At 40.2% G+C, this 13,802-nt stretch overlaps 1 protein-coding gene across 4 annotated transcripts in view; it reads left to right on the top strand.

Annotated features, from left to right (window-relative positions):
• The window catches only part of c1ql4b (complement component 1, q subcomponent-like 4b), a 16,685-nt gene extending 4,824 nt beyond the window's left edge, over positions 1-11,861 (top strand). For all 4 annotated transcript variants that reach the window (XM_031854431.1, XM_031854440.1, XM_031854450.1 and 1 more), the window contains one exon: positions 8,998-11,861. In XM_031854431.1, coding sequence (XP_031710291.1) covers positions 8,998-9,177 — 180 coding nt within the window. In that variant the 3' untranslated portion in view covers positions 9,178-11,861. The remainder of the gene's footprint in view (positions 1-8,997) is intronic.
• The last annotated feature ends 1,941 nt before the right edge of the window (positions 11,862-13,802 follow it).

Raw genomic sequence — 13,802 nt, 5'->3', positions numbered from 1 at the left:
ACACACACACACACACACACACACACACACACACACACACACACACAGACTTTTACCGTCCACACTGGCTATTGACTCCTTCCCCATTAATTATCTTTTCCATCAACTAAATTATTTAACCCAATTCAGTGCTGATCTTGCCCTCACAGTTTTATTGCACCTGATGTTTTTTCAGTGAATAGACAAGTGCTCCTCTGTACCAGCTAGGTCAATGAGTAAAACCTTGAGAATAACACGGAAAAAGTTTGTCAATTTAGAGATGCGAACATTTTAAACAATTAGTCATCAAAGTAAGTAGGGTACCCAACTGCAAAAGTAATTAATTACATTACTCATTAAATTATAATTTCATTATTCTGCAAAAGCCTCTACACCTACATCTCATATTCTGTATTGACACATGTAGAAACAGAAAACCAGATATTTTTGTAGCAACTGGCTTATGTTTTAGATGTTTGTATTCACCATCAACAGCTAGCTTAACGTTAGCCACACGACTCGTTAATTAAGATACTGAAACACGCTTTTTGCGTTACTGCCAAACACAGCTAAATAACACATTATATCTCGTTTGTTTTTTGTGCAAAAACCAAAGTGTAAAGATGAGCATTTACCTTTAGCACAGGAATTATAGAAGCTAGGCTAAGCTATCATGTTGCTAGCTCCAGTTAGGCCTTCATATTTACCATACAGAAATAACAGCAACATTGAAAAGGAAATAAGCATATTTCCCGAAATGTCAAACTATTCCTTTAAAACTCTGTATGGCAGTCGATAGTGTGTTTCGCAGCATGGGTGTGTGAGTGTAGGTGCATATGTATGTGTGTATGTATAACAATTGTCAGACTGAGATGCTTTGTGTTAATCAATGTCTTGTCAAAGGGAGCTGAGAATAAGACACATCCCGAGGAGAGATCAGTGCAGGGACAGGCAGGAGACAAGTGGGCTGACAGAGAGATGGATGGATATTCACAGGAGAGTGGACATAGGAGGATGAGAGAATAGGCAACATGAGAGTGTCCTATGTCCTCTGGTGAAGGGAGGAGCTGAGGAGATGGGATAAGACTGACATATATGAAACAAATGAGACTCACGTTGCCAGCTGTTGGCTAAAGAAATGTGTAGCTGATGTGCAAGTTTGCACCAAGTTTGCAGAGATGGATCACACAATGCAAGGAATCTTCTTCACTCACCGTGTCCCATAACTCATCAAAAGATTGGTGTTGAAGTAGATGACCTTTTCAATGGATATATAATTCACCACCAATATGTACTTTGCCCTTTACAGCGATGAGCATGGATAGGGAGTATGAATATTTATAGCTGGTCCAATATGGGAAAAACTGGGCTGGTCAGTCGCTCGGTCTGTGGTGCCTGCACACACACACACACACACACACACACACACACACACACACACACACAAACACACACACACACACACTATAGTTTTGATGACATCAGTTTGGTACTATTTCATCATCTCGTCTGCTATTGACCTCATTATGTGGCAGTGGGATAAGGTTGGATCTGACTTGGAAGAGGGGACTGGTGGACAAAGCAGTGCCTTGTTAAAACCCAACACAGTGGCTCAGCCTTAAAAATGTGAGGCGTAAACGTAAGAAGGAAAGATGAATTAAAAGTGGAGAGTAAAGCTTTGGAGTCAAGGTTTGGATTTAGCAGACAAATGCTTTTAAGATGGCTCTCAAGCAACAAGCAGCACAGACAATGCAGAAACTGATAATGTTATGTGTGTAGAGTACATAATCATGTAGGATCCGAAAGCTAATTAAAAATTGTAATATATCACTTAAAGGTTGTGGCGATGACAAGCTTGGGCTCAATTAGAGGAAATGAGCGGCTCGCCTCCAGGTGTGATGTGGCTTCTGTGAGGTAGAAGTGTCAGACAAGGTGTCAACATGGGCCTCATGTGGCACTTCATTGGACTTATTTTTTGCCTTTTTTTGTGTGTTGTGTGTTGGTAGAGTAATTATTAATGAAGACAAATTTTCTGTGCGGTACGTTGCTTTAATATTAGATACAATTATGATGGGGAACATTTTGTGTTAAAGGAAAATAGTCCACCCCTTTACTCAGCATTTCTTTAAGATAAAACAGAATGGGTCCTCTTATGTACCCTGCAGTTTGCCCTTGTTTTCTATTCTTGTCTTTTCCTCTAAAAACACACACATTTATGCGCATGTTCATGCACACAGCTATTATTTGACGACATGTTTCTGTTATAATGGCTGAGGCCATTATATTCTGCCGAAGAAAACGACTTGGCTGGTTGTTACTGTCTTTTGTCGTGTCTTTGTTGTGCTTTCACTTTTGCCTCCCCATTATACCATTATTTCCTCCTCATCAGGGAAGCAGGATTTCGTTTCTTTCATCGACAGCAGTGTTTGATAGTAGCAGAGCTGACATAAATAAAGGCAAAATGCTTATTGGATAACCATTTTTAAGTATATCAGAATAAGAGGGATATTAATGTCTGCCCTGTGAACAGGTTTTAAATGACCTTCTGTTTGTGTCCCTGTGCACATACCTTTTTTAAAACACACAGAGTTGAAAAGAGACAGTAAACAATATATCATAAAGGAATACTAAAATGTAACTCCAGGGCTGAGACTTTGCGTCTATCTGGTGCTCTGCAGGTAGACCATCCACAGAACCCATTCATATCCAATTAAGGCATCTCCTCTACCCTCAAAGGTTTCAGTCTAGAGCCAATTAGAGACTTTTTAATCAACATCTTGACACCTTGGGTCTTGAGTGTCATGGCAAAATATTAACATTTAGTATGCCAATTAGTGTGAGTCTGCAGTGCAGCACGTCGGGTTACACGTCGACCTGCATAATAGAAACAGGATACCTCAGGCTGGTACACATGGGCGGAGGACGAGAGAACGCATCGGCTTTAACAAAAAGGGCCATTTCAATTGTCCTTCTATCTCCCAGTTCACCCTTAGAGGTCCCTCAGGTAAGTTTAAGAGACCCCGTCTCAATCGCCTCGCTCCGCTCTGAAAGGTCTGTACATCACAGTGAATGAATCCTGTCAGTTTTATTACCAGAGGATCAAGGCACCACTGCAAAACAAAACAAAAATGAAAAAAATAACACACTACATGGAGCCCCCCCTATCCATTGACTTCCAGTGAATCCTGTGCTTAGACTGTTAAAAGTGCATGCAGCCTGCCACCCGTCTGTGTGTCCTTATCCAAATGTCTGCTTTCCACTTACTCTTTTTCACGACGCATCCTCCTTTTCTCCTTACCACACGCCCTCCTTCCATCAAGAGACAAAGCTGAGACATAAACATTATGAACACAAACTTTGATATTGGGTCAATACACATAACAATGTTGAAAGTCTTTGGCTACATAAATTTGAAATACAGTATGTCAGCCCTTAAATATGTCACATAAATCAGAAGATCACATCTGAAAATGTAGATTTTATTGAGCATTTAGTAGTGTCTGTGAATTATTTCTATGCTGTCAATTTCCTCTCTCTCGCTCTCTCTTCCTCTCTCTCGCTCTCTCTTCCTCTCTCTCGCTCTCTCTACCACCTTTCTCAGTGTCGCTCTCTCCCCATTTAATGTTGCCCCCTAATGAAAAGTGGAGGCAGCGTAATCTTCTCTATTGTCCCGCGGGTCTCTCTTCTCCCCAACAGCAGCAGATCAAGTCAGAACAGCGTTGAGCCAACAGACAGAAATTCACTCCCTTGTCGCTATCAATCTCCGCCACTGTTGACAATAATCCTGATTTGCCTTTCCCTCTTGTTTCCAACGCCCCGGTGCCTCCTGTGCACTTTAAGAAAACAGGGTTTCACCGTGATTGTAGCTGACAGCCGAAACTGCAGATACATCTGTGCTGGTTTTAGTGTCACAAAGCTCTGCAATGTCAACAGCTTGGGCTCGGTTCAAGAAAATATATTCCATAGTGGTGGAGGAAGTATTTAGATCCTTAAAGGAAATACAACAATGTAACAGCAGTTCACTTTAGTCTTCAATCCAAATCTAAAAAGCACAGATCTCAGTCTTGTACACTTAGAAATAACAAGTATGACCTTAAAGTAAGCACCTTTAAAATAATGGTTAAATTTACCTCGTTTTTTTTTCAAGGCAATTGGTTTCCTCATATTGAAAAAAAAAGTGAGATCAGTTTGTCAGATTTGACACGGTGTATACAGTGTTTTGTATCACAGTTAAAGTTTGCACAGAAAAATGGCCCCTGTCATTAATCATTAGTCTCAATACTGATGCATGAATGCATAAAAACATTTTACTTTTGTAGCTGGTTGAGGTGGAGCTAGTTTTACATTATTTACTACAGGTACTTTAATCTTTATCAGTGATATATCTGAAAAATACTTGTAACGGTATCTGTCAGATAAATGTACTGGAGTATAAAATCAAAAAACTCAAGCAGTGTGTAACATTTTACTGCAGCACAGTACTTGATTAAATGTGCTAGTTATTGATTGTCCAATTTACAACACTTAAATAACACTCATTATATACTGTATATAGTTGTTTTAGTAAATTGTTGATACAAACAAATAGTTTAACCTTATTTTAGATTTTGTTTAGCTGAATACAACTCAGATGACTGATTCATGATTCATATTCCTTTGTGGCAATGATATGCCACTCTCTTCAAAATATGTGGATAAAATGTGTAAACTGGGTGACTATATGGAGGAGAATGCAACCATGAATTAATCATGAACATAACACATTAAATGTCAGCATCTCGAATCTAAGTTAACCTACGTGTCTCATAAGGAAGTCAACCATATAAAGCCATAAATAACATTGTGGCCTTTTGGCAGGCAAATATAATTAGCTGATGTTCATGTTTAAAATGCATTTCAGTGAGGAGGTGTGAATATCACTGCTGCAAATTACATATGACTCTTAAACATAGGTGATACAGGCAGAACCCAGCAGTCCTTTTAATGTGCTGCATGTAGTTTAATCACTATAGGATAATAGGATGGATTGTAATAATGTTGTCCATGCACATACAGAGATGGATACCAGTTTTAATTGTAATCTTATACTGTATTTCTAGGAAGTTACAGCAGCCTGGCAGCCTCTGCTGAAAATACTGTCAGGGGAATCCTGCCGCTCAACCGTGAAGACAGATGTTGGACGTACAAGATGTCAGATTCTCTTTACTGTTATATTTCTCCTAAACCCTATTAGGTCTCCTCAGGGGAGGTGTTCAGTCCCTTCAGAGAAAAACAGTCCAACAGGATAAAATAACAAAATGTCTCATATACTGCGTGGTTTTTCTCAGGTGTTCACTTGAGATTCATAAAAAACAAAGAGAGCTGCTCTTATCGAAAGAGAGAGAGAGAGAGAGAGGTGGATGTAGTGTGTGTGTGTGTGTTATCCTGACCTCCTGCTAGTGTTTCATGGGCCCATTTGACCACTGTAGGCTATCCTGTGCCCCCATTTATTGTGATTGTATGGAGTTATTGAGGAGTCGGACCTATTAGGCAGGGAGCTGCCATGGCTATCCGACTACCAATTACTGTAGCCTGCAGCCATGTATAGCCCGCCCTGACACATCTGGAGGTAGAGAGGGGTAAGGGATATACTGCGAGGGGAGGAGGGGAAGAAGGCAGGGGGGGGGGGGGGATCCTCAGGAGACCTGCCACAGCAGCACGCCGTTAATCAATCCGATTTAGACCGGACAGGGACACACTTAGTCGCTGCTCCCGCCAACACTGCCATGGCGGGGGAGAGAAAATGTGTGCGTGACCTGCATCTAATTAGAGTATAAGGACACAAAAAGATGGATAGATGGGTCCAGAATGAAGAGATAGCGATGGGGTAGCGAATGGGAGAGAGGAGATGGAAGGGGCGTGAGGTGTAGGGAGAGACAACAATTAATGGCGTGATGTGAGTTGAATTAAAACAAAGGAAATGTATCGATTAATTTCTGTCTCGAGGAGGGGGATGAAAATGTTCACCTTCACTACATTGAAGAAATGGTTGCATGGAGAAATAAATTGAGTTGAATTGATGAAATGGGTGGAAAAAAAACGTATCATTTGATGGAGGATGGGGAGAGACGGATAGTTTAGTCTTATTTGATTTGTGTAAGTGATGACAAGAGAGTCAGGGTAGCTTAATGACTGGTGGAGATGATGGAACAGTCAGAGCCGAAGACAAGGATGGAGTGAGGGCATCATATTTGCATTAATTAATATGTTTGTGGTTGTGTACTTGATTTTCCTCTATTAAATGGATCTTCTGCTTGAATAGTCGGTGACTTACCCAATGAAAAAAATTGGAATTTAACAGAAACCCCTAAATAATGAAAACGGCTGCCCTATTCGCCATAAAAACGGCTCTTTATCCACGATGAAATGAAGAAAAGACAATTCTTTGATTTCGAAACACATGAAATTACATTTAGCAAATGTGTGGGTTGTTGCAGGTGTATGACTTCATGCAGGTCATAATGAAACCTCTCCTCAATAGCAACACGTAGAGAAGCATTATGATCTTGGAATATGCAGTCATAGTTAGATCTGTGTTCAGCGGTTTCACATTCATGTTAACTGCTATGTAAACATGTACAGTAATCGTCAGATGTAACGACTTCCACTCAAATGGCTGCTCGTATCCATTACAGACCCAGCATCATGTTTAATCAGACATCCACACACATAAACCTGTCTAGATGATAAAAGAGTCTCCAGACCGGATTACTTTTTAAACATTGTGTCAGGCTCCAGGTTCTGTTGTCTTCACACCAGCTAATGCATCTTTAGCGGGTTGGTTTTGACTATCAGCAATTTCTGGATGGCAGACATTAATGCCGGTTTTATGAAGCTCATAATGACAAGCTCTTGTTGTAACTGTGTTATAGGGCTGTTGATTACATTGTTTGGTAATTTCGAGGCTGTGGTGTTGTCCAACTGTCTTTGTCCTTGTCCATGCATTTTGTCCATGTTTAGCATGTACAGCATTAAATATTCCAGTTTCCTTGTGTTTCTTTGGTGACTTTTGTAAACCTATATTATAATATATGTTTGTAACCTGTTTGACAAATAAGGTGCTAATTAGAATTTAACACCAACATTATTTTCGGACACAAACAGGAATGAATGCTAATGTTGCTCCGTATACTGGATGTGTGTGAAATAGGCAACTGTTTGCTATCAAGTTAAGCGCACCAACTTAAAAGGTGAAAATATGCCACCCTTGCAAAGCTGAATATCTGTGACATAATATTAGCTAATGGCATTGATTACCAATTGTTGTAGTTCAGCTGCAACAAACCAATGTCCGTATATCAGCAGCAGCCAGTATGTGTGTGTCTGCACGTTCATCGCGTTCGCTGTAATTGCTCGACAATTGAACTGGTCCTCCCTGATGCAATCCTTGCAATCCCTCTCAGCCTCTTCTCTGCAACAGGTGGATCAGGTGTGAGAGCAACAATCCTCTGGAAAAATTGATAGCGGCTAAGAAAGGATGTGCTCTCAGATGGGAGGTTTTAGGTCAAAGATCACTGCACATCTCATCTATCTACCCAGTGGACAGGAAAGCATCTGTACTGATGACATTACACCAAGATCACAGAATGAAACAGGAAATAAAATGGCACAGGTTACATCCAGATAACGTGAGCAGACTGGTTTAGGGTGAGATACTGTGATAAGATATATAAACCCAATAAATCATCCGCCTATAACAACGACAAAAAACATTGGATTGTCAGTTTCGATTAGAATTATACGTATTAACCAATCTAGATTAGATCACTGGATTACATAATATAAGACAGTCATATTTCTGCTATGACTTTTCCCTCAACCCAGTAATTAGATGGTTGTGGTGAATATTCCTCCATTGCAGGTGATGATTAGTGTTTTGGGGCTACAAGAGAGGACCAACAGTTCAAATAAGAGCAGAGAGGCTTGTGGGAGCAGAGGCTTGTAGAGGCGCATGGATGAGACTAAATAAAGTGGTTTCCCCCAGTGAAAGATTGGCAACTAATCAGTGAAAATCGTTCATCTTAAACATATTGTAATGGACGTACATATACATGAAAGCAATCAGAAGAAAATGTTGTTTTCTTGAATTTATGCATTTGATTGTAGTTCTTATTATTAAGTCAATGAACTTTATTGACATAAATGTTCTAAAGCAATGTTAAAGTAAAGAAGAATACATAAAATAGGAAATGCCTCAACAGTGTTTATAAAGTGTGTATATGTAGTGGGCATGCTGTGTTATTTTTCCTTGAATAGTCATTAAAAAAACACCTTTTTTTAGTTGAGTGAAATGGCTCAGTAACAATTTAGTGATGAAGTTAAAAAATGCTGGTCCAAGCATCAGCATCTTAGCAAAAAAGTACCATATTTGTGTCAGATATCTATAATGAGAGTGGCAGGTGTTCAGTTTGAGCCACTTTTCAGAGCGTTTCTTAAAATACATTGTTTAATAAAAATTATATCACCACCCCAAATTTAAAATTCTAAACACTACATTCCTCCTCTGTCCAACTTTAAAATATGTAAAATATGCAGAGGTTCTAACTGGAATTGCTCTTCAAAAAGCTCTTCAGCATAAAACAATCACATAATGTCAGTGGAGAGTTACCATTTCCCATCAAGCTCAGTATTGTATTGTAGTTTTTCACCCTACTAAAACTAAAACTCAGGTAGAAGCATCAAGTCTTTTTCTTATGTGGTTTGAAAATACTTAGATTTGAAAGATATTTAATATACGCACAACATATGTAGTACGGTTTACGGGTTAAAATGCCATCTGAGTTGCAGCATCTCCAGGGACCTTTGCTACAACAATCCCTCCCTAATCTCTTCAACAAAGGCTAAAAATGCCCAAGATATATAAATATAGCAGAACATGTTAACTATAAGAACCTTCAACAAAGACCACAAAACACTTCCTTGATGGTATTTCCTTATTTCTTTCCATCTATCAACATCTCTTTTTGGTCCCTGTTTCAGGTGAGGGCCAGTGCAATCGCTCAAGATGCAGATCAGAACTACGACTATGCCTCCAACAGTGTCATCCTGCACCTGGATGTCGGGGACGAAGTGTGCATACAGCTCGACGGGGGGAAAGTCCACGGCGGAAACACCAACAAATACAGCACCTTCTCTGGCTTCCTCATATACCCTGACTGACAGTATACTCACATTTATATATTCTCTCTCTGTAATCAAGCAAAAAGTTTCCTCTCCTTTCTTCATCTAACACCACCATGCCTCCTTAATGTCATTTGTCATTTCAATACCGTTCAGTACACAAACATGTAATTACACGATCACAGTTAACAAATAGAGAAATTGTGTAAAAATGAATAAAGTATTGTAAATATTACCAGTTAACATTTACTTCTGACACACTAGTGTAATCATTATTCTGTGCCATGTACAATGTGTGTAAGCGTGACAAAAAAAACATGCATACATTGGCTCCACACAAAGGCGAGCTCACATGAATTGAACTTCTCCTATCAGTTGTTACACTGACACAAGATGACCATTTCAGCCACCGGTCTGAAATCGACTGAAATGATCTCTGAATGTAGACTGTAAATCAAAGTGTGTGTACTTGGCTACAGCCTCTCGCCTTCACTGTGAGATGGATTTCCAAATGAGAAAAGTCATGAATATATTGATCGTAGCTGATAATACAGCCAACACCATCAACATAAAGCGTGTTGTATGTTTGTGTTGATGGCCGTGTGCGAGCGTACGTGTGTGTTTACCCTTCTGCTTGTGTTAAAGCATGAAAGCATCACGTTGCTGTTAGTTTCACTTGCACATTCTGCAGCTCCTGTTAAGGGAGGGGGTGTCAAGTTGTTGGTAACAGTCCCTTAACACACACGGTATATCGATACTGAGGTTTAGCTTTGAGATTTTCCCTGAGCCAGAGCTCACGGCAGAGCCTCATCATGTCCCGCTAATGAGCTGAGGCTTCCTCTGCAGCCTGTTCAGTCAGTCTAACATCTGGCATCCATAGTTTGCTGGACACGCTTGTTTGCTTTTTTGCAGAGAGTTGGATGAGAAAATTGAAATTCTCTGATATCCGTCTGTTCCCTATAACGTTACGGCCAACAGCTGCTTAGCTTATAGCATAAGGGCAGGGCAGGGTTATACCAGAAAAGGAGTTGTACGGTGTGTTGTCCGACCACACTGGAAATTAAAAGTGTTTATATCAATCAACAGAATGGTCACACTGGAAGGCCGAGTGTGTGTGTGTGACGATACGGAGAGGTGACTGTTCGTTCTAAACAACAATGGCGGCTCCTGAACTGGTTAGCGTAGATGCTGCAATAGCATCAGATTTATCAAAACTGGAGAGTATTTCTTCATTGAAAGAAGAGCAAAGAATGGCTTTGGCGGCCTTTCTCGAGTTTCTCGTTTTCGCTCTTCTGCCAACTCGCTTTGAAAAGAGTTTGATTGACAGATGGTTGGTCCAATCACCTGCCACGTATTTTTTTGAAGGTGCCTGCCCTTTTTTTTTTTACAGTTTCCAACAATGGCTTCTCAGATGGTTCTGTGTAAAAAAACATATAGCGGGTCGAATATGTTGTCGTATGGACAGAGCAAGGCTACAGCAGGTGTATCCCCGTTTCCAGTCTTTGTGCTAAGCTAAGCTAACTGGCTGCTGGCTGGAGCTTCATATTCAATGAACAGATAAGAGAGTGGTATTGATTTTTTTTTTTTATCTAACTCTCTGCGTGACAACAAATAAGCGTATCTCACAAAGTGTCAAACTTTTCCTTTCATTTTACTGTGAATATACCCGTGTGAAGATGTTTTTCAAATGCAGGTGACTGTTGTTGTAGGTTTTCTGTGCCTTACACTATCTTTTTCATTTTTATGCATGAGGTACTTGTTGAATCCAGGCGATACGAACAAGCTGATACAAACAGCAATCTGACGATCATTTAAAAAAATACAGATGCTACCTTAGGACGTTCATCTTTGTATGTAACTGAATGTAACTCTGCTGTGAATAAAACAAAACAAAATGGAGACCAGGGTTCATTCGGTATGGTGGGAAACATGAGGGAACGAACAACAGAAGCATGTAACTGTGCGGTTCAAACGTTGCATCCAGAATAAATTATAAATATGTTGATGTAACCAAATTACTATATTAAACAATTCTATTTTTTTCATGATATAATGCTTAGACGAGTACAATATAATACTCCTTTGAGCACATCTGTTGTAGTTTTAGTGCCATGGAAAAAGAGTTTCATATTGGCCCAACAAGTGACACAGATCCAACTTTGCAGCCTGATAGCATGACTGTACCCCGATGAGATTTGGATGTAAACTTTTCTGATCATTCTTGTACTGTGATTGAAAAGCCCTCTCGACGTTGTGTAGTACACAAACATTCCTCCTTTTCATAACCTCTGTGTCATGCTGCATCTTACTGTGTGTGTTACCTTCGTTCACGAGCAGTGTGGATTCACTGTTGTCACTGTACTTTGCAAGCTGAGTTGTGTGTATTTGTTATGTATAAAATCAGTATTTCCTCTGCCCTTGAAGACCATGAAACACAATAAAATGAAAAGAGAATTCAGGATTATTAAAACCACTGCTTTCTTTATTCTTTGTTCTCTTCAAGAACTCAGCAGCTGGCATGTTGTGATAAGTTCTCACTGCTCAGGGTGTTTATTTTTTATTGCAAAGATTTCAAGATTTTATCAGCATTTGTCAAATTTATCTGAGGTTCAAATATGAAAACAGCTGACAAATATATTACAGTATTTCCAACAAGAGCCGACAATAAACCTACCTGCCATGTCTTTTTTTCCTCCATTGATAAAGAATAATATGGTAAACTATCTGACTTTGTGGACATTATTTCTTAATTGTTGTTATTTTTAATAAGGTTTGTGCTCATTGTTTACTTTTTTATGTCAAACTGAGTGCTAGAATTACATACATAAGGTAAAAACATACACTTCATGTGCTTCAGATACATGATTCAAATATAATGTTCTAAATATAATTTAGTATATTTTGTGGGCAGCTAAACTTATACATATATCGATGTACAGTATAAATGTCAGTAAACCCAGAAAATGAAGATGTACGATGTCTAACAACTTCTGGCATTGATACGAATACAGACATTTTTGTCAAATACGAAGGTAGAAAGCATTTTTTTTGCACTAATTAGTCAATAATTAAAGATCTGGTGGAGTTGAGAGAGTCTGTGAAGTTCTACAGATGCCCTCAAAAGTGTTGACAGTACAGTTTTACTAACTTGAGTACAGTCTCAGACACATAAAGCTTAGCACTCGGGGCCATAACATATTTCGGGAAAACGTGACTTCGTCCTTTTGACACTTTGTGTGTTGGATCTGATGGAGCTCGCTTTAGAGAAGTGGCTGCCATATAAACATTGACACCACCTCTCTGTTTCAGGTGTTACGGCTGCATTTGCTCCCTGTGCTGTTGTCCCTTTTTAGCTCTGCAGAGGTGTGCTGCATTGTTCAACGAGCTCAACTTATCCTCATACAAATGTTCATATGCACCTGGACTAAGAATGAAGGAAGTGCTTAAAAGCTCCTGGTCCAGCAGCAGAAGGGAGAGGCCTCTGGCGTGGGGACTTCTGGTCTTGCTGCCTCTAAATCTAGGATTTTGAATTGTCTTGTTTGTATATTTTCATGCCAATAAATCAAATGGATCTGATTGTTTTAAAGGTGTCTTCTGCGGTTTAGTTGGGTCCGTGGTGGAGTTTTGTTCACCCCAAAGGGCTGCCCAAGGGTGGGGTGTAACACAGGTTTATTATCAGTTTTGTAAAATACAGCAACGCCTTTATTAGCGAGTCCACAATTAAAGGTTTGGTTTTCTGAATTGTAGCTTCGAGAAGGGTTGAAGACAAACACTAATTGGACAAATTCTTATTGCAGTATCTGCGTTCAGACAGAATTACAGCGGCAGCAGCTTGTTTTAAGGTAGCTTTCCCATTAAAATACTTGCTTTTTCACCTGCTGCTGCTTCTACCCTCTGCAAGGCCACCCAGGGAAAATGAAACACTGCCTGAATGGAGTTCTCACCTCACCAGAATAAAACAAGCAGATGGATCTTTAATTAAAGGTGAGACGCAGTACTATTCTGGAGCAGGAAGTACCTGCTGGTGCAAATGAGAGGTTGGGAGATGTCGGACTGGGGGTGTTGGTTGGGTTGTGTCTCAGCAGTGTGCCCAGCCCCCACCCCACCACCACTACCACCACCCCTGCCCTCTGAGTCCCACTGCTCCCTCCTCGCAGATTCCAGCGTTAAGTTAATTGGACAGGGAGAGAGGGCTGAGGAGGGAAGCGTTCAGCCCCATTAGCAATCCCTCTGTGGAAGGCTGAGCCGAGAGGATCACAGACTCACAAATAGGAGGATTAAAATAATCAATAGGCTTCACTCTCTCTCCTTCAGCGCAGACGGGTGCACCACACACACACACACACACACACACACACACATACATAGACGCACACACACTCACTTACACGCTCAGACACTCACACACAGCAAATACAAACACACAGATTGCCTGAGGAATACCAGTTCAAGAAGCACTACTCTCTTCAATGTTGTCTCTGGACTTTCACAAATTAGCCTGGGTCATGTAAGATTCACACACACACACACACGCACACACACACACACACACACACACACACACACACACACACCTATTCTCTGTTAATGAAGGTTAATTTGAGCCTCTGACTAACTGAGAACCAGTAAAAAGGTCAAAGACATGAAAGCAGTCCGTTGGTTTA

This window comes from Anarrhichthys ocellatus, unplaced genomic scaffold (assembly GCF_004355925.1).
Source record: "Anarrhichthys ocellatus isolate YVR2014 unplaced genomic scaffold, GSC_Weel_1.0 scaffold1, whole genome shotgun sequence".
In the NCBI taxonomy this organism is placed as follows: Eukaryota; Metazoa; Chordata; class Actinopteri; order Perciformes; family Anarhichadidae; genus Anarrhichthys; species Anarrhichthys ocellatus.
This window is presented reverse-complemented; position numbering and strand designations above follow the sequence as displayed.